The sequence below is a fragment of the Pogona vitticeps genome, chromosome 1 (assembly GCF_051106095.1).
Source record: "Pogona vitticeps strain Pit_001003342236 chromosome 1, PviZW2.1, whole genome shotgun sequence".
Classification (NCBI taxonomy): Eukaryota; Metazoa; Chordata; class Lepidosauria; order Squamata; family Agamidae; genus Pogona; species Pogona vitticeps.
In genome coordinates this window covers 128061103-128083100 of record NC_135783.1, presented here as the reverse complement: position 1 = coordinate 128083100, position 21998 = coordinate 128061103, and the positions used below count along the sequence as shown (strand labels likewise).

General features: G+C 41.0%; 1 protein-coding gene across 9 annotated transcripts in view; it reads left to right on the top strand.

The window, feature by feature from the left end:
- The window catches only part of DLGAP2 (DLG associated protein 2), a 522791-nt gene that overhangs the window by 421767 nt on the left and 79026 nt on the right, over positions 1-21998 (top strand). For all 9 annotated transcript variants that reach the window (XR_013542815.1, XM_078388888.1, XM_078388867.1 and 6 more), the window contains 2 exons: positions 7382-7593; positions 19469-19616. Coding sequence is in view for 8 of the 9 variants with exons in the window: in XM_078388888.1 (XP_078245014.1) it covers positions 7382-7593; positions 19469-19616 (360 nt within the window). In the remaining variant the exon portion in view is untranslated. The remainder of the gene's footprint in view (positions 1-7381; positions 7594-19468; positions 19617-21998) is intronic.

Below are 21998 nucleotides of genomic sequence, written 5' to 3'. Positions count from 1 at the left end.
CAGTTGCACATGCTCAGGGCAATCTCATCTGGCCCCACTCTTTAGATTTCGTCTTCCAATCCTTCCCATCCACTGAATATACTAGGTCTGATTAGCCATCCCTCGGGGAAAAGGAGGCAAAGCAAGCCAAGAGTTACACATGTAATGCTAGCCAGACACGGCAAATTGTAGCAGGGGATCATGAGGAATAAGAAATAGTCAAGTTCTAGAAACAAACAATTGTGGAGGATACAGCTTGAATTGCCTCAGCTAGTGGTTATGTGGGAATAAACTAAAGTCAATACCGATATTGTTTCCAGCCTTTCAGTAACTACAAATATTTCAGGAGGAAGCAAATAAAAACATTCAAAGAAAGGTACGTACAGACTGAATGGGAACAAAAATAGCAAGCTCTGCCTCCCACTCCAGTTACTCCCTCTAATATTTGAGAAATATAATAGCAAAAACACTTATTTTATTTTTGAAGTAATCTTTTCTGAATATAGAGTGCAAAAAAAAGCAAACACATTCAAGCTGAAGTGAATGAAATATATGCACATATGCTAAAAACAGACTCTTGTTTTCCTGGCCTAGGTATTTCTCCCTAAGCAGTGGCATTGTTTTTAATAAAAAATGATTAATAATAATAAAATGGAAGCACAAAATTATAGAATTGGGAGGTTGCCAAGAGTTCTGTTGCCAGGTCCCCTACCCAAGCAGGACATACACAGCTAAAGCATCCTCACCCAACCTCTCTTGAAAAATCTCCAGTGAAAGAAAGCCCCCAACCTTCTGAGCTGGTCCATTCCACTGATGAACTGCTCCTACCATCAGAAGGTTCTTCTTTATATTGAATTGAAACTCCCTTGCGTATAATTGGTTGGTTGGTTGGTTGGTTGGTTGGTTGGTTGGTTGGTTGGTTGGTTGGTTGGTTGGTTGGTTGGTTGGTTGGTTGGTTGGTTGGTTGGTTGGTTGGTTGGTTGGTTGGTTGGTTGGTTGGTTGGTTGGTTGGATGGATGGATGGATGGATGGATGGATGGATGGATGGATGGATGGATGGATGGATGGATGGATGGATGGATGGATGGATGGATGGATGGATGGATGGATGGATGGATGGATGGATGGATGATTCGTTCATTCATTGTGCTGGATTACTCATAGAGTGGGAGCCTCTGTTGGGAGCTGAATTCCTTAGTCTGTCTCTGGGGAAAAGAGCCAGACTGTATGGCCTTGGGCAGACTACATGGCAAGAGGATAGTAGTCTTCACATTTTGTTTTTACATATAAGGCCAGAATCTCATTGGTGTTTGCATGAGGTTTGTGCAATTTGTCATGGTTCACTGACAGGGTATTGAAACACATCTCTGTTGCATGCCTGGTCTTATGCCAGCAGCATTCAAAATGCACCCTAGCACTCCAGTTAGGTACAAGTAGCTCCAAAACCAGTAGGATTCAGGCAAGTATCTCAGTAAGCCTTTCAATAATAGTAGTTATTACAGACTTTTGCCTGAACTCATGAAGCCTGCAAGTATGTAGGATTTGGTGCCCACATAGATTGGTCCTGCCCCTCCATTGTCCTGTGCATTGCCTTTCTCTCATCAACCTCGTTACACTGACAGTATCTGAAGAAACTTTCATCTGGCATTTAAGCAGAAATTAATGCAAGCTGTATATGATCAGAGAGCCTGTTAAAGTAGGATCTTTGGTTGCATCAAACTTTCTACTCATGTTCAAGCAAACACATGTAGATTGTCCTGTCAAACCTTCCTACTCATCAGCTTGAGAGACGAGGCCCAATGCACAGGGGAACATAGTGAGCAGGGCCAATGTGCATGATCTTGTCACCCTATGCACGTGTAGCATTGATGCATTAACATCAGTGCCTGAACAGGCTTGTGTGTGTTTTGTTTTGTTACACCTCTGTTGCAAAACACAGAGACTAGGAATCAAGCTACACGAGATGGTCAGGTTGTAATTAGAAGCTGGCAACAATAGTTGACTATTTTTCTGAGGCAAAAGCAGTGACAAGCTAACTCTAGTTAGTACTGTGCAGCGGCCTACAGTTAGGGCAGAATATGGTGAAACAGAATGGTTTCCAATTGGGAGAGCTGACACACAAAAGTGTATTTTATAGACATCTGCCATTCATTGTTGGTTGGTTGGTTGTTGTTGTTTTACTCCAAATCCCAGAATTCTCCATTCTGGGGCTTCCATCTACCAGATCTACATCTAATTGTGCTCTCCTGGAGAAAAGTTGGGCAGGAAGGCTTCATGGCCTAGGACAGTGATGGCGAACCTACAGCACGCGTACCACAGCAGGCACACATAGCCTTTTCTGCCACTTTGCAAGCCATAAGCTGCCAGGTCGCTACTCCCCCACTCCCCCCCCACAGCCAAACCTGAGCAGGCGGCTCTAACCACAGTGCTGGTGCCCGAACAGGTGACGGGTCAGGATCCAGAGCAGCTGGTGCTGGTGCCGGATCTGGAGTGGGCTCTCAAGGCACCTCTGTGCCTGGGATTTCCCCTTTCGCCACCATTTCCGGTTCCTCCACCATGACACACTGCCCCCTGGTTTTTTCCCCCTGTTTGGGCACACAAGCCCCAAAAGGCTCGCCACCACTAGCCTTGGACTAGCTGAACTCTGGCCTGTGTGCCTTTTTTAAAAAAAGTTGGCCTGCTGCTTACTGGGAACTATATTACTAATAGTATATTGCTAGCAGAAAAGACCAGGGATTTGACGTGAAGGATAAAGAAGAAAGTGCAACAGCAGGATTACAGTTGAACATTAAGAAGTCAAAAACGTGACCACAGAAGAATGATATAACTAGATGCTGACAACCAGCCAATTGAACCTTTTCTGCATTTGGTTCAATCATCACTCAGAATGGAAACTCCAGCTAAGGAATCAGACTTGGGAGGGCAGCTGTGACAGAACTAGAGAAGGACCTTCAATGTAAGGGGTATATTAGTAGAGATCAAGGCCAAGATCACCCATATAATGGTAATTTTCATTACTATATATGGTTATGAAAGCTGACATGAACAAGATTGATTTGTTTGGAATGTGGTTTTGGAGGAATGCTTTATAAATACCATGGGGCATCAGAAAGAAGTGTAAGTGTGTTCTAGATCGAATCTAGCATGAGCTCGCCAGAAGTTGGAATGACTAAAACAAGGTCATCATACTTTACACGTATCATGAGAAGTCCAGACCCATGGAAAAAGACACTAATGCTAGCAAATGGAGAAGGCAGTCCTAAAAGAGAAAGAACACAAGAGGTGCTGATTCAATAAAGAAAGTCGGGGCCTTTACTTTATAAGATCTGAGCAAGGCTGCTAGTGATACGAACTTCTGCAGCTCATTAATTAATTTGTTGCAATCTACTCTCGAGAGACTTCTGATTTAATGAGGACTGTCATGCAGTTGTTGAGGTATGTATGATGTTCAGGTAGTTACCCTTCCTCAGTGAGTTCCCATTACCAAACATGCATTTGAAGCTGGGTCTCCTGATTCCTAGGCCAATGCTACACTACACAGACTCTCCAGGAATTCATAAGATCACCGTACGTTTATATGGAAGCACATAACAACGACATGACAAATATATGACTTTCAGCACTTAAAAAATCCCTGCTTCTAATTAGTGCCATCTGTAGATCTAGTTTAGCCTTGATAGTGGTTTTCTTGAATTCGCCCAAGTGTGGTTTGCCTCTGCAGATATTTTATTTTCATGCTAAAACTGCTGACTTCAAAATATGTGCCTATTGCATCTGGCACAATGCGTATCTGCCTGCATAAATCAGAGCCCTTTCCTTTCAGAGTAACTGGTGATCAACCTTTTGCTGGCAAGTGTTCCCAAACCACACTTGTTTCTGCCCTGATGCTGGCATTTCTTCTTTCCTGGTTCAGTTTCTGAGGTTTGGACATGTGCATCCTATGTGTATCATAAAGTGCAGAGGCAAGAATTTAAGATTCAGTACGGGGGGGGGCACACATTTTTTAAGAAACTAAAGATATCCACACTTGTTGCAAGTAAGTAATTAGGGTAATTATTCCCAATTAGCAGATGCAAACTCTGCAGATGGGAATTTCAAGCACCAGTAACTATTTGCACAAGTCATAAAGCCACTTTGATGGTCTTCAGCACATGTATACAGATTTTTACTGCTGTTCTGAATGAATAGCAGAGAGAGAGAGATGCTTCGTTATGTAGTTTATTAGCGCTGTGAAGGATACTGTAGTTAAGGGAGAAGCGGCATATCAAACATGCTTTATTTTTTAGTTACATGCCAGATGGCAGATGCATAAATGATTCTGATTAAGCTGTGCATGGGCTGGGGGAAGAACTGACCTGGTTCATATGTGACCATCAAAATGTATTCAAGGGAGAGGCACCATTTTAATAGTAGTGGAAAGGCCTCTGTGCATAAATGAAAAATGTCTATGCAGTGAGTGTAATAATTTTCTATGGAGTCTTTATGGCATGCCTTCACTATTCTGTTTTCAGTTTCTGTCATGTATTGAAGGCAGGCTTTGGCCAGGCATATATCAAATTAAAAGATGTGTATTAATGTGCTGGCCTGAATATGGAAGTCCAGATTCCAGCAGAAGAAAAAGATACATTTCCTTTTCTTCATGTGTGTTCAAATTCGGTTGAACTTGACAAACCGATGCCTAGACAAAATAATAAGAGTTTTCATGGTTGAGTCAAGGCTCAACAAGGATGGAGGCAACCTGACTTCCCCTGGGAAGGAAGGAGTAACACAGTTCAGGTGCCATTACAGAAAAAGAGGATTTTTTTTAAAAAAAATCCTGTTTTGTTCTTTGGGAGGTGGGATACATAACAGGGCCTTCTCATACAGGAAGAGGTGGACATGCAGGTATCTTGCTCCACACCAAGACAAGCTACAGTGGACCCTCTGCTTACGGAATTAATCCGTATTGGAACGGTGGCTGCAGGTCGAAAAGTCTGTAGGTCGAGTCTCCATTGACCTAAAATGCATTGAAAACCGATTAATCCATAACCGGCTGTTTTTGTTCCGTTTTTATTCCATTTTGGTTTTTTTCCTGGTCCGTAGGTCGATTCTCCGACTGCAAGTCAAACCTAAATTTTGCAGCCAGAGAAGTCTGTAACTTGAAAAGTCTGTAAGTCGAGCCGTCTGTAAATCGAGGGTCCACTGTACTCCCAGAAAAAAACTTTTCTTTTTCTTTTGTTTCAGGGTCTTCCATGCACTCGCCCTTGCGTTAAACCCAAAAGGATGGCTTCTTTTGGGTTCTTTTGTTTCATTTTTTCCCTCCCCATTCATTATGTACTGGCACAGGTAGTCCCCTCACATGCACATCCCAAAAAAGAGAGAGAAAAGCCCCAAGAAGCTGTAGAAACAAATTCAGAAAGCAGAGCTGTGGTAACAGAGAATCAAATACTGTATGGTGTTAACACCCACAGGGCAAAGTGCAATGCACATGGCCAAAAAATGTGCAAGTAGATGGCAACTTTATGTTTTTGGTCTCAGAGCCGAATCTGCACACACATTCCCTTCTCCTCATCGCCTCTCTGTCCTGCTTAGTAGCCGAGCCTATTGCTATTGATCACACACAAAGCGAGTAAAGCTCCTCTGGTCCATTGTTCCTCCTGCTTGTTTTGTGGATCTTCCTTCACCTTTGATACAATTCAGAGAGGAAAAAGAGGAAAGAGCTGGGGGAGAGGGCTGAGCTGGGCTCTCACCCAATTCCTTCCCACCGTATAAGGGAGGAGGAGGTGGCAAGTGGATTGGGGTGACTTTTTTGGAGACATGAGTCTTGACTTCCCTGCATTCTCTCTGCCTCCCAGACCTCTGTCCCCTTCAGCCCAGGAATCTTTGCTCACCTGCTGCCTAGGCAGGGCTGTTCACGTCACCCCCCTTTTTTTTGGAAAAGAAAGAAAAGGAAGAAAAAAATTATTGGGGGGGGGAGTTAAATAAGGAAAAGAGTTTGGAAATGACCTCCCTTGACATCCTGCACGTAAGACTTCTTGACCAGACACCTGCCGTGGTTTAAATGGAGCAGCAGACGGTGCATTTATTTTCAAAAATTGTACACAATTAATTAAAATAAGAGTTTTTAAATCTACTCTTCACCCTTTCGTCATTGTCATCATCATCTTAGAACTGCAGAGCGGGAAGGGACCCTGTGGGTCATATTGGAAGAACAGCATCGCATTGCCTCAGACTTCAGGGCCAAATTCGGAGACCAGGTTTTTTTTTCCTTGTGGTGTCAGAGGGAAACCCGCTCATGATGTCATGGGGTGAGGTCTTGTGATGTCATCACAGAGGCAGGTCCTAAGGGATTGGGAGGGAAGCAGGCACCCATACAAACATCTTCACTCTGGGTCTGTGAGCCCTGACAATAGGTGGGAATGTGCGGAGATGAGCACCCAGGCTTTAAAAATACCTCATACACAAATATCCAACATTCTTCTCTTCCCCTTGGCCTGAAATTTATTTGCACATTTCGACAAAAGTGGTTTGGTGAAATGCTGGCTAAAAACACAGTTTGGTGTGGGAATTGAGGTTGTGCTTTTCCATGGATTCCATGAGAGAAAGCGAGATGGTAGCTTCAAATATAGGCTGTGGCTTCTGGGAAAAGACACAACTGAATTACAAAGGAATGCAGCATCCAGGAATGAAATGGTTTGCACAAAGATAATTTGGCTGAAGGTCAAATAAAGTTACCTGTGTTTTAGAGCAATATATGTGCAGGTCGGATGAGATAAAATGGGGCAGTTGACTCATGTGGCTGTTCCTAATGCGAACCATGGTATTAATCCCAGTTTTGCTGTGGACTCACTCATCTAAACTCTCAACACTAGATTTGTTTAAACTAGTTTAAATGCACAAGTATTAAAAACAAGTTATGAGATTCTTAATATAAGTCTGAGAATATAGTGACCACGTTTTTAATTTTGTTGCTATACTGTTTGTTACATTCACCTGTACAATATTGGTTAAATTTATTTATTTATTTATTTATTTATTTATTTATTTATTTATTTATTTATTTATTTATTTATTTGGCTTATATGCCACCCACACTCTGCAAAAGTCTCCGGGTGGCTTCCAACATCAATTAAAACAGTTCAGTTAAAAACAGACACTAAAAAAACCGATATGGCCACATCTTTAATTAAAAAAAAACATTTATTTATTCACTTTGTATTATGTTGAGTAGTTTAGTTACAACTTGGCAAATAGTCATCTATGTTCTTCCCAACTGAATACAGTCAATGACCTTAATGGCCTGACTAAATGATAACTTTTCAGTAACTGTGTATGCGATTCGTATTAGTTGTTTATTCCTAAGAGGGTTCCATGGCACTGTCAGATTTATTGGTTTTGTGCTTGTTGTCACATACGGTCCTAGGTGCCTCAAGATGAATGGGGAGGATACCCTGCTGGTGGTAAAGATGAGGAGATTCCCTGCAGAAGGATGAGGAGTGGGAGTTACATTAAAGCCATGGGAGATGAGGAAAGTGGAGATTCTGACAGCAGTCCCAAAACATCACCAAAGGTGGCCGTCCATCCGGAATCCTTGCTAAAATCTATTGGACAAAGAGCGCTTGGAGACCACCAAAAGTAAGTCTCCCAAAACTTCTTCTTACACGTTATAAGTATGAGAGTAATTCTGTTTCTAACGTTTCTTTATCTCCCACAGTGGTTGCTCTAAAGAAAATGTTGCTTAGACACATTCTTGTAACTGGCGCTACTGAAAAATGATATAAGGGTTATCCATGTAAGGAGCATCATTCTTTATTCACAGGGTGGAACGTGAGTAGGGGAGCCAGAGCTACAGTAGGAACTATACTAGGGAAGGCGTGGTGAGCCTTTGGCACTCCAGATGTTTTGGACCACAGCTTCCAGAATCCATAGTCTGTTTTGTCCATGCTAACGGTCTATGGGAGAGGTACTCCAATACATCTGCTGTGCCAAAGTTTTGGCATTCCTGCTGTCGTGATTCCACTTGGCCCCTGCCTAGTTCACCAAACAAAGAGCTCACGCTACGTGCCCCTCAGCTACCACCAGTTGATTACATCAACAATACGTATTATTAATAACCGAGGTCCAGGCAATATGGCATTTTAAAAGAACCAAACAGAAATTGTTTATTGATAGAGGTGTTGACAGAACAAGCAATGTTGTTAACTCTTAAACAAACATTCTCCTTTTTCCTTCTTAACCACCACTTTCCCACCCAAACTCCTAAACTCCCTCTCAATCTCAAAACTCTATCTAAACTCCTCCTCCTTCTGCCGAGTCTCTTATATCTTATGACTCTGCCCCTCCAGCACTCCCAATGGTCTATGCAAATAGCATATGAATATTCATGACCACACCTAGATGCCACAACTGCACTAGAGCCAACATTCTGTCACAGTAAATTCTTTGCACGTTGTGGTCTTGCAAGCCTTCCAGCTGATTGATTTGTTTCATGTCCAGGGTCAGCATTATACATCCATCACAGATGACAGCCCTCCCCTTTGATCTAGATTCCCCTGGTTTTCTCAAGCTGCTGGTTGAACTACCCGCTCCTCACACTATCTGGGACTTACGGTCCTTAGGAATTAGATAAGGATATTTATTTGGTAAGATATCTGGATGTTAGCTAACCAGGGGACTTTGTTAGCCTTTCAGCCTTCTAATAATAGGGATACTACTGCCCTCATCAGCTCATATACACAGCGTTGATGTACGCTTGAGTAATAGGGGTGGGGGAGAGTGAGATAGCAGTGGGAGATGTGTATGACAGAAGCCCTCTCTTTGCCAGACACACACCTATCAATTTTACCTTCTCCCATGCTTAGGTTTTGCAGTTCTTGATAAATAATGATTTTAAACGGTAAGGGAAATTAAATTCTTAGAGCTGTGAGGGGGCACTTGTGTGCGTGTTCAATGAGAGGAATACTCTCACTTATCACAAGAAGACTCACTGCAAAAGATACTGCCATTTGAGCATTTGAAGTTGAACATTTGAAGTAGGCATAGGAGAAGATATAACATGAAATGGATTGAAGTGGTAGCGGAAAGCATGGCCCTTAGTAGGCAAGACCTGAGCAGGACTGTTAATGACAGGGCCTTTGGAAATCATTCATTCATCGGGTCACTGTAAGTTGGAAGGAACTTGATGCCACATAACACACAAAGTTATAGGCATATATTCAAGGCCAACCCAGCTACAGAGGCAAACAAGGCAATTCCTTGCCTAAATTTGGTTGGGATTAGAGATGGGTATGAAGTACTTTGTGCCCCTTCATCACAAGCTGTCTGTGGAGTAGCACAGCTGCTTTGCATTCCCTCCCTACTTGCCCAAGGTATGACGTCATTCCTGCATGTCAATCAGGGGATGGAGCAGGAGGGGTGGAGTCAGAATGACAGTTGGAACAACTGGGAAAGACAGTTAGGAGTTGGAATCAGAGAGAGATAGGTTCAGAGAGAGTTAGGGACCAGAAGTTATTGAAACAGTGCTAGGGCATAGGAGTAACAAAAAGGGTTAAGAAAAGAAATTGAAAGAATAAAATATATTGGACAAGCAGGAATGATCTCATCAGTTTATCAAAAGAAATATTGACATGATCTGATATATGTTAACACCTGATTTAACACACATGAATATATAACACAGTTACATTTGATTATACTTATGATCCTGTTCAATAATAAATGAATGTTTATTTAAAACCCTTGTCTCCTGAAATTGTATGACCCTTTGGGGTGACAGCTCCTGAGTGTGTGGGATTTGATTTGGTATTAGTATAATACCTGGTGGCAGTGAAAAGGGCGTATTTACCTTTGTGGAGCCCAGAGGTATAAAGGACACAAAGGGGGATCGCCACAAGAGGCAAACAAGGAAATTCCTTGCCTAAATTTGGTTGGGATTAGAGATGGGTATGAAGTACTTTGTGCCCCTTCATCACAAGCTGTCTGTGGAGCAGTACAGCTGCTTTGCATTCCCTCCCTACTTGCCCCCTCACTGGATCACCGACTTGACCTGTCGGTGCACGCTGCTCTTTTCCTTCCTTGTTCTGCAATCTTCAAGTCCCAGCAGAAGTCCGGACTTCCCTTCTCCACCTACACCAGGAGCTGGCCGCTCAGATGAGGAGGTGGGGCAGGGATTCCAGCAGTGCTACCTTTGAGTGGCCAGCTGCTGAAGGAGGTGGAGAAGGGAAGTCTGGGCTCCTGTCTGGATTGGAAGATGGTGCGACAGGGCAGGAAGGAGCAGCACCTGCCGGCGGATCAGGGTGAGCCAGCGAGGGAGAAGGAAATGCATGGCAGCTGTGCTGCTGCACAGACTACTTATGACAAAGGGACGCAAAGTACTTTGCGTCCATCTCTAGCTGGGATATTTTTTGGTAAACTCTTTAGTGTGTCTTGGACAGACAGTCGTTGCTGATACAGAAATATCTGGAGACACCACTGAAAGCCTTCTGATCTCCACCTTCCAAAGTAAGCCCAGGAAGTCTCTATTATGCACTGTATTTCTGTATAGTTCTATAGCATTTAAAAATCCTGTCTGTACAGATAGACAGGTTACCTTTCAGAGGTCTTATGGGAGAAGGCAAAGGTGAAAGAAATATAATAAAATGTTCATTTCTAAGATCCAGTTTGGGAGACTAATTTAAAAAAGATTGCCATCTCAGGTGGCAGGAAACATGATTATGGAATAGAAAGAAGGAAGAAATGTTTGCGTGTGTTGTCTGTATGGAAAAATACATATTGTGCACTTGAGTAATGTATTGAAAGTAGAATGGCAATTGTGGAGGTAATTTATATCCAACAAGTCATATCTATCATAACAAAGAAAAGAAAAGATTACCAAGTGTGAATAGTGTGGCATGTTCCTAACCTGCAGGCTTTTTAAGCGTCTTTCTGAATCAGCACTTGGAGTTGGGGGGGGGGGTATCTTTGATCACCAAGCACACAGGAAAGCCATCTGTCCTGTAAAAAAAACAACCCATATAGAGAAGGTTCGTTCCCCTATCTTGCCAACTTTGGTTCACCAGTCAGCCTTTCCAATAAGGCCATGTCCCCAAAACAAGTCATCCAAAAGAACAATGTCAGAGGCCTCCCAGTGCTGGGCAGCCACTAAATGAGCTGTGACCATCAAGGAGATGAACGGGTCAGAACTGTCAATGTTCTTTTCCAATAAGCATAACATCAAAGTACAAAAGGTAGGGGTAGGAAGTAGTAGTCAGCAGTCCCATACAGAAACGTTGTTTGTTTGATTGTTTACAAGAAGAGATTTGGGGAGGTATAACTCAGCTCTGGAAAAGACGCTGATGTTGGGAAAGTGTGAAGGCAGGAGGAGAAGAGGACGACAGAGGATGAGATGGTTGGAGAGTGTCATCAAAGCGACCAACATGAATTTAACCCAACTCCAGGAGGCAGTGGAAGACAAGAGGGCCTGGCGTGCTCTGGTCCATGGGATCATGAAGAGTCGGACATGACTAAATGACTAAACAACAACAACAACTCAGCTCTCAGATTAGCATGTATCTGGAAAAAACAACTATTAATAAACATTTCGTGCCTAGAAAATGTAATTGATTACAAAAACATTAAGTCCAGTTGGGTAAATTTCAGCACCGAATTGCCACTCATTAAGAAGTTGAGGCTTGTATTTCTCATTGTGCACCATGTCACTAAAAATACAAGTGCTGAAGTCTCATCTAGGGACAATTTCCCATTAAATTACACTATTGCTTACACCAGTGGGTGCAAATAACAGGATGCTGGCTCTTGCTGTGTAGAATTCAAGAGCAGCCCTGGTTTTATGCATTTGTAAATCCGGCAGCATTTAAGGAATTCAGGGCATAAGCGTTGTGTGCAGAACAAATACAGCAAAAGCTTTTATACAGAATTATTGAGTGAACTAACGTAAGTAATTGTTTTAATGATAATCTCTATGCTAGGGTAATAAACAAAAACCAAGATATATTATGCTGATTGCTTAATGTGTTGTTCTACAGAAAACAAAAGTTAATTTTGTCAAAATTAATTTTCAGAAATACCAGATCTGCAATTTATCCTAACAGAATTTTTCTCAAGCAGTTACTCCTGTAAGGATAGCATTATAGCATGAACAAGGTTGCAGTTCTTTGATAAAGAAAAACTAAGGATGCAACCAGATGAGATTTTTTTTCTGCTGTTTGGCTTGCTCTGAGGGTGGGCAAGTTTGCTTCTTTTCCCAGTGACCACACAACGTAAGTGCTAGTGGGAACTTGCCCAACAGCAGAGCGTTCCTGCTCATACTTTTTTGTCTTCCTGTCAGGAGCTATTCTTTTTTAGCTGCGGGTAAGATCACTTTGTTTTGGTTCGGTTCTGGCATGCGATTGCTGGGATCAAACCAAAGCAGATGGTTTGTTTTCAATGTTCTAGTATTGTCGCCTAATGATACTGGGAAAACTTCCCCTGCTCCTCCATGGAGGCGGAGAAACAAGAAGGAAAGCTTATTCTATTTCTAAAGCCTAGTTAGGGCAACGCTGCTGTGCTGTACCTTTTAGGGGGGAAAGTCTAAGGAGGTGGAAACAGGAGAGGACCAAGAGAGGGATCTTGTTGTTTTTGTTGCTGTTGTTTGTTTTTCTTTCCTTTTGAAGAGAGGTGAGCTAAAAAGGGGTTGCTTGAGGTGCAGTGTGGTTTCCTGACCTGAAAGCACCTGATCCTTTCCTGTGGATGCAAGGATCATACCAAATGGCATGCTATACCTGGACATGACTTTAAGCAATCCTATTTAGCCTGCTACAGCCTGCTCCAATTTGGCTGTCTAGCCAAGTATGCCTATCCCAGAGCAGTGATAAGGCTCACAGAATAGAAAACACTCTTTCTTAATGTAATTCCATTGTATTAGATGGATTGCCCATGATCCAGTAAACTATTTTATTTATTCTCAAGAGAAGGGAAGCATTCCTATGAATAAAGTATATCTATTTCATTTAGCACAAAACTAGATCTCACCAAGTTAGATCAAAGCATCAACAATTGTTTGGGTAGCCATAGTTTAGACCTTAAATAAACTATCCTGACATGCTAGCACTTTAAAGGGAAACTTTGAACGGAGTGTCTTTCTTACTCCTCATCTATCTTGGTGGCACAATCTATGCTGAATGCTATCCTTAATGTATTAATGTGGAGGATCTGGTCTCTGTAACATGGACTTCCCTAGAATGCCTTTTAATACCTTCCTACTCTTTTTTTTTAAAATTAAGCACTGTGGAGACAGTAAAGCAGGAATAGTAAACATCACACTTTTTGTCTTCAGGTGATAATGCCAGCTACCTTTTTATTTTACATGGAAACACTGATAGCGTGTTTAGGATAGAATTTAGTATGTTAATTTTCCAAAGGTGTAGTGGCTTTCTCCATACTTCTAGGCATAACTAAAGATTTAGTTAGTGTGTGAGAAGAACATATTTGTTTGGGGTTTTACAAGGGGTTTTAACTGAATCCTGCCAGAAAGGGAGACTGTATTGCAGAGGACTGGGAGACACTAAGTAATGGAGTTAAGAGTGTTGGTGATACATCAAGAACTGGGATGGCGATACAGGAACTCACGAACGGGAGACAAAAGCAAGCAGTTGAAGGGGTTCACCCATAGTTTCAGATGTACAAAGTATGGGAAACAAATAGGATGAGATTGAACTCATAGCACAAGAAAGCATAGATGGTGTGACAGGCATTATTACAACTTGATGGGATGGAACTCATGACTGGAATGTAGTGACTGAAGGATAACATATTCAAAAGGAATCAGATAAGGGGATGGTTGGTAGCATTGCATGTTAACAAGCTGTACAGCTGTGGGGAGTTTCATCTGTTAGATCATAAAATGCAGCTGGAGAGTATCTGGATAAAAATGAGTGAAGAAACAACAATGACATTCCTCTGGTGTCTGCTATAGTCCTTCTAGCCAGACCAAAGCTTTGGATAGCATCTAGATCAGATTACCTAATGCTGAAAGAAAAGTGATGCTTGTAATGAGAGTCTTCAACTACTCTGATAAATGTTGGAAATCCAGCTCTATTAAGAATGTATGGGCAGAAATCCCTGGCTGAGGGAAGGGCAGAAAGGAATCGGCAAGCCTGACGCGGATCCTCACTAACAAGGATGAATGGTTAACAAGGTGGACCTCTGAGTGGAAATGATTAAGTCCTCTTCAGATTTGTGATGCTGAGGAAGAGGAAAGCTGGTGCATACTCAAGACTTTCTTAAATCTGGGCGCTAGTGAGAGAAGGCAAAACTGCTGAATGCTGACTTGGCCTCTGGCCTCTCTCAGAAGGAAAATAAGTAGAGTCTCGTATCAGTAGAGTAAAAGAGGATATGAATGAGGTGTGAAAGGTTCCCAGCAACTGCTGACTAAGGTGAGAGATAAAGAAGTGGCCTTGAGCATATGAGATAAGAGACCATTCTATATGGAGTGTAATTTGACAATCAAAGAAAGACAAGTGCATGTTACAATTGTATTTTCTAAAACTTCACAATTTGAGTCACAAAAACGTTAGATAGATAAGTTTATTAGCCAATGGCCATCAGAGTGCTCAATAACAGCTGTGACAAATCATCAACAAGATTACCTAACAATAACTTTCAACATTTGAGACTGAAAGTATTTAAAATTATTTAAAAGATACACTACAGTAGCATTTTATATAATTTAAATAAAATTAGGCTTCTTATTTACAGAGCTACCAACCTGTACAAACCTTTGGTTTTACTGTATTTTTCCATGTATGAAATGACACTTTTCTGAAAACGATTAGAGGAAAATTGAGGATCATTTTATACATGGTAGTAAGGAGGGGAGAGAGACCAAAGGGCTTTGATCCCTGCTTCCCCCTCCACTTTTTGCAAAGAAAGTGGAAGGGGAATGCACTTCCCCCTCCACTTCCTTGGGAGGAAAGTACCTTCCCTCTCCACTTTCTTTGCAAAAAGCTGCTTTCCCCCTCCACTTTTTGCGAGAGGGAAAGCAGATTTTTGCAAAGATAGGGGAGGGGGAAAGTACTTTCCTCCCAAGAATATGGAGGGGGAAAGCGATTCCTGCTTTGCCTCTCCACTTTCTTGTGAAGAAAGTGCTTTCCCCCTCCACTTTCTTTGCAAAAAGTGGAGGGGGGGAAACAGCCTTTTGAAAATAAAGTGGAGGGGGAAAGCACTTTCTTCCCAAGAAAGTGGAAGTGGAAAGCAGGAATCAAAGCACTTTGATCCCTGCCTTCCCCCTCCACTTTCTTGCAAAGAAATAAATTTTGGGTTAGAAAAGTGGGAGGCATCTTATACATGGGCGTGTCTTATACACTGAAAAATACGGTACTTACTATTTATCTTTATCAGATTGGATTATCCAATTTTCCCTCAATTTAATGGCTAAATGATCTTATTTAGCAACTTTACAGTTTATTTTGTTGTTTGTACTTGGTAGCAACTTCTGGCAATGTTATTTTCTTAGACAAATTAAAAAGAAAACGTTATAGATCTCAGAAACTAGTTCTCTTGGGAAATTGAGAAACTGAGTCCAAAATACCTTAAATGGGAAGGTAGGAAGTTTACACTTTTTTGTCTGTTACAACAGGAATGTTCATTCTTGTTCTATTTCAAGTAAAAGTTGGATACATTGATATGTTGGATACATTGATATGATAAATCCTGGTTTTAAAATGATAATTTACCAAAAAGGGATGAGGGGAGAGCAGCTACAGTACATCTGTCTTTACCAACAAACTATGGTTCCAGCAAGAATTCTACCTTCAAAGTTTGTTGATCAGAAGGATATAATAACAAACACATAAAAGCAAAGAAAATTTAAGAGTCTAAAATTCTTCCAAGGACTAACATTTCATGACTTTGATCAATTATCCTTCTCAACAAGCACTTACTTTGATAGTGACAGGGAGCAGTGTGAGATAAAAGGAACTGTCTAAGCAATGTAGTCTCATGTTCCTTAGAAGAGGGATCTGGGAGTGTAAATAGACAACTGTGTATTCTGTCCACTCTGCCCAGTGATTGCAATTGTATGTGTATATTTGGAAAGTTCAGAAAACGTCACTTCAATGCAATTTACTCTCCCATCACTGTTGTGTTTGGTTAATAAAGCACTTGCTAGATTAGCTCCAGAATTGTTCAGAATTCTAACCTGATTATACTCTAAGATGTATTCTAACAATAAACTCTTTTTGCAGCCCACTGCAGATGGCACATTTTACTCTGGATTCCTAAATCCCTTCATTGATTTTTAAAATTTTATTTTTAGATAGTTCTAAAATTTTGGTGGTGATTTATATTTTTATGTGCCCACCTTGGACTTGATTTATAATAAAAAGGCAAACAGTAAATGACAAACCAAAACCCCATTAAGGCCTGTCTTTAACAGTGTTGGTGTGCTTGTGCATTTTTAGATTTTGTGCTAGCATGCTATCCAGTGCAATGTTCATTGCACAAAAAGTTGTGTATGATCTAATACTTGTGCTTCACTGAATTTAGATGACTTATTTATCTACCAGTGTTTGTGAAAACTTCAAAAATCTTAGTCCTTTGCTGAAGTTATGAATTGAACTGAGGAACTGAAGGATTAAATATGAGGCAGTAGACATCATTCAGTCATGTGACAGATGTGAAATAAAACTAAAGTTAGGAACAACTTCTGCTCCCAATACATTGTAATCCTACACATGTCTACTTAGAAGTAAACCTCACTGAATTCAACAGGAATTTCTCCCAGGTTAGCATGTACAGTATAAGATTGCAGATTTAGGGCCTGCCCAGACAGGGGAATTTGGAATGATCTGGCTCGTGTTTAAACGGTTCCTATCTTCAGTGTGATCTATTTTATCTCTCATTTGAGAGATCCTTCCAGTCACTTGTAAGTTTACCAGGTCTATTCAAGAGTAAGGAAGCAGCAACAGCAGCTGATGACAGCAGTGGTGTGAGGCAAAAACACTGGGTTGAAGGTTGAGGAGACAGAAGTAGGTAACTCCTCTTTTCCCCACCTTTCTCCTCTGCCAAGGCTCTGCTGAGGTCGTGTTGCTTTGTGGGGACGGAGCCCATTGAGTTGGCTAACGTCCTTCCCCACCTTTTCTTGTGGCCATCATTCAGCTGGCCACAGTGATTTACCCTTTTTGTCATTAAATAAAGTAAGTGGCATGTGAAAAGAGCAATCCATCAACCTAGAATGGTATTAGAATTGCATTGCATCAGTTATGGAAATATTTTTAAAAGGATTAAATTAGAGGAGGGGGTTTCTCCATCTTCCTTTCAATGTCATAACCAACCTATTACTTCACTGGGTTGTCACATCAGATAACATCACCCACAGTTCCATTTGGGGGCAAGCTAACCATCCATATAAGTGACACAACGGAATAATTAAGAGCACACTGAATCATACAACAAAAATAGAAGCCCTCAAGTGCTATACTAGAAAGGAGCAGGACAGCTCTTTAAGGGGTGGGATGGATGAATCTAGGTAGAAACATATCTGGATGTCATAATTTGGTTCAAACAAAATGAAACTAACAGCAATCCAAACTGCATTCTATGTGCTGATCTAGACAGTCCCTTAGTTGTATTTGTCACTTGGTCCCTCTTACTTGGTCTTTTACTTTTTCCTAAGATCCTTCATTACCTCCTAGATATGTTAAAGAATTTATACAAGTGAAATTGTTAAGTTTAATTTTTAAATATAAGCATTCAAAAGCCCCTTTGCTTCATGAAGGAAAGTCCTTTACTAAAAATGACAGAGATTTTAATGGCGCCGTAGAGATACAGAAACACTAGATTATATTCATTTGAACTACATGGGCCTATTTGTACCAAATTTGAGTAGAGTTAGGTCCTATTGATGTTGGTGGAAAAGAATTTGAATTTATCTTCATGAATGAAATGGGCAGTCATAAACAGGCAATGCATCACGATGGAGGCATTGCAAATGATTTAAATGACAGACTACAATTTTAAAAAATGATCTCAGTATGACTGGAGATAATGTATTGAAAAGAGAATATTCAACACATTTAAAAGTGACATATTACAGAACAAACAAACAAAAGATAAAAATTGCAAATAATAACATAGCAGAGAAGTGGCCAGCAGATAGTATTTCTGAAACAACCGTGATGTTAGATAGATGGCAAATAATCACCAGCCCTGTGCCATGACTAAATAAAATAAAGTTGTTGTTATATCCGGTGTGGTATAGTACAGCCATACTCAATGAGGGCCATATGGCCCCCTGGGGAGCCCTGGTACATTTGAAGGGGGACAGAGACTGAAAAATGTGAGAAGATTTGGAAAGATCATGTTTTATCCTTGTTGGACAGGGGGCTCTGGAACCTAAGAAGAGCTCCTAAAAGAGCGGTGACCAAACAAGGTTGAGAACAGCTGGTGTCGTGGACAGAGTAACAGACTAGCAGACCTGAATTCAAGTCCCTGCTTGGCCATGGAAACTCACTCGGGTTTGGGGGATGGCACTGGTAAAATGCCTACACTATCTCACATGCCTGGAAAGTCCTATTAGGGGTTGATATAACACAGTTCCAATTTGCCGGCACATAAGACACAGATTGCTGTAAAAGCATCACGACATTGCTTCTTTTTAACTGGATTAGTGAGAATACAACATATAATATTGTGTGGCGAAGCGGTCCTTGGGGTTCTTTTAAGACTTGAGCGAGACTTGAGGAGAGCTTCGCACCAGCCTCAAGCAAGTTTAAGATTAGATTTGAGGGTATCAGATCCTCAAGTGATATTCATAATTTCAGAGACTGCAGACATAAAGATATAGTTGAGGTGTTTCTACAGAGGCTGATCCTGGTCACTTTTCACTGTGATCCAAAAGGCAGAGCTCTTAAATGTTGGCAATGTCAACCAGAAAGGGCCTAGGAAGAGGAGCGAATGAATCCAGCCCAAGCTCCTTTCCATGCTACGAAGTTTTAAGGTTTTTGATTACATAACGTATGATGATGATGATGATGATGATGATGATGATGATGATGATGATGATGATGATGATGATGATGATGATGATGATGATGATGTGGTTGTTATTGTTGTTGCTGAATTGCTTTGTAATTGTATCATTTATTGTGTTTTTAATTTCACTTGTTTTGTTGTGAGCCACCTTGAGTTCCCTACAAAGGACACTAAATCAATAAAAATGAATAAATGAATAAATACTTGGGCCTATCAGAGCTGAGAACCGATATAAACAGCTAAAAGACATGCCCTGTTGGAGAAAAAAAAAACAGTGTTTCCACACTATGTGCATGAAAACCAAAATGTGATCAACTTTCGGCTGAGCTTTGCTACACTCAGTGAAAGTAATATTACATTATGAGAGAAGATGAATTTGCTTGTTTTATTGGAAAATCGATAATGGGATGTACCTGCCTATGTAAAGTGTTCTTTCACTCCCTCTTAATTTTTCTAGTCACTGTTCTTCATACTTTTGTCTCCCTCAATCTTTCCTTCATAGTCAGAGCTACCTGCAAGCTGCAAGCGATGTGCCTGGTGGTCACAATTTGGATCCAGCGGCAAACTACAATTCCCCCAAGTTCCGATCACGGAACCAGAGCTATATGAGAGCAGTGAGCACGCTCAGTCAGGCCAGCTGCATTAGCCAGGTTGGAAAACTTCAATTTCTTTCCGTCAAATCTTTTAAAGCAACAATAGTAACAATAATGTTTAAAGGTCCAGCACTTTGTCACCTAGTTATCAGTAAGGAATCTGTTTTTATTTCAGTTTACTAGAGAAATGAGGAATACTTCTGGTGAATGGAGCATATTAAGGTCTTAAGCCATTTGAGATGCATATCAATTGTGTTTTGTAGCTGAAACCAGGAGAATCTTACGCCTGTTTACACCCTGCCATTGTTAAGGTATAACGTTGAAATATTCTACATATGAACCTAAAAATACAGTGTATAAAAATGGCAAATACAGTACCAGTTTGCAAATACTGGATTGATCATTCCATAATGAATATATGCTAAATGACAAACACTGGTTTGACACTATATAATATATAGAACAAGCCATTTAATAAGTATATCATATAATCTTGCACTGAACAGAAAGCCAAAACTCATGTTCAGAGAGATGTGTGTGTCATGCTTGTGCATTGTTTTGATCCCTTTGTTTTACAATGCACATGACTCCAGAATAAACATACAAAGGAAACCAGTGTGCACTCACATACTTCTCCTTTTAACATGTTTTCACATTTATAACTTTTTGCCATTTGAGGGAGCATTCTTTAGAAAAAGATTTCTCTGAACATGCTCAGTTCAGAACATATCTCATGTTCTAGATTGTGATATGTGAATCTCAGTGGCTGTGGCCAACCTGCACAGATTTTACATCTCTTTTGGGAGTATGAGACAGGAAGAGGTAGTTGAACTCTTAATGGCTATTGTATACTCTACTTTAACGCAGCAAGACTGTTTTGCTCAGTGTAGGTTGAGCCCCTATAGTAGCAAGCTGTTGACTTGGGTTTTGGTGTTTCTAGTGTTCAGATATGTGAAATTGCTTTCATATTCCTTGATGAAAATGTAGGAAATCATCTCTAAGTGGAAACAAGGTCAAACTCTTTCATTCAATTCCCTTTCTTACCTAACAACATCTAGTGGAGTTTTGAAGAGAGCTGATAGCAGTTAGTATTATACCAATCAGGAAGTCACAATTATAAAGAGATGCTGACCAACTATTGAAATCTGCTGATCACTAGCAACACACAAAGTACGTAGGATGAAGAAGATAAGTTTTGACAAATCCTATCTCTTGCTTGCATACAACAAGAGAGCCTGACAAAACTGATGCTCACTCATGGCACACCTCCAAACGCTTACTTCTAGTACTAGAAATGGATGAAGAGAACACTGTGTCCACACTGCTGCTGATTCAAACTGCATAAGCCCCACTTAATCCTGTACCAGGATGAACAGTAAACACGGGGTTGGCCCTGCCATTAGGCGGAGTGAGGTAGCCATTTCAGATGGGAAAACATTCAGGGCAGTGAATTATGTCCCCGTTGTTACTCTGAAGAGCCTTGCTGCCCCCATTTCCACCTGGGCCTTTGATCTGTCAGGCTATAGCAATGGCCACCTCTAGAAAGGCACTTTAGACTAGCCTGAAAATTCCCTGGGGTTTTGCTCTCAGGGGGGATTTGCAAAGCACAACATGATGTGACGAAAGAGACAGACTGTGCAGTACCACCAGTCTTAGTGGTGAGCCTTCCCACAATGCCTCTTCCCCCCCCCCGAGTGCGTTGTTGGGGACAAGACAGATATAGAGAAAGGAGGCAAAGGTTTGGAGTGGACAGGAAGAAAGGAGGGAAGAAGGAGCAATTGGAGTGATGGGGGAACAAGAGAGGCAACAGGAAAGAAACTTTAGAAGGATCCCTTGCACCACCTTGGGCAGAGGAGGCCACCAGCTGAAGGCAGAGTGCATGTGACAGGGACTATCCCCCAACCATGGCAATTTTACTGGCCATTCCTCTCTAACCATCCATTTATATTACAGAACCAAATATAACTCTTCCTCCCCATCCCCCACCCACATATGCACCCTACCAGCAAATTAAGTTTGTAAGTAGAAAATGAGATGTTCATCTTAATTATAAATGTATTATCCCATCTTTCTTTCTTAATATTGTTAGCATAAGACCGTTCAAAATAAGAATGTTTGCCTTACACTAATTCATTAAATTTGATTAGAAATCAAGTAATAACAATAATTACAAGGATTAGAAATAATTATTTTCAGGCCAACTTAATTACGGAAGTGTATTTATGGAAAATAATGGATAAGGCTTCTAGTGTGGACAGGGGTTCTTTGCTGAAATTACATTTTTAAACTGAAGCTACTTATTGAACAAACTAAACCCCCCCCCATTGGCTCAGTTCACAGAATACATTTTGTGTATGTATGTGTGTTTCTGTGTTTGTGACAAAGGAGCCACAGTTACTCATGGCACACCGTTGTGCAGAAGAAAATCATGTCTGCCCA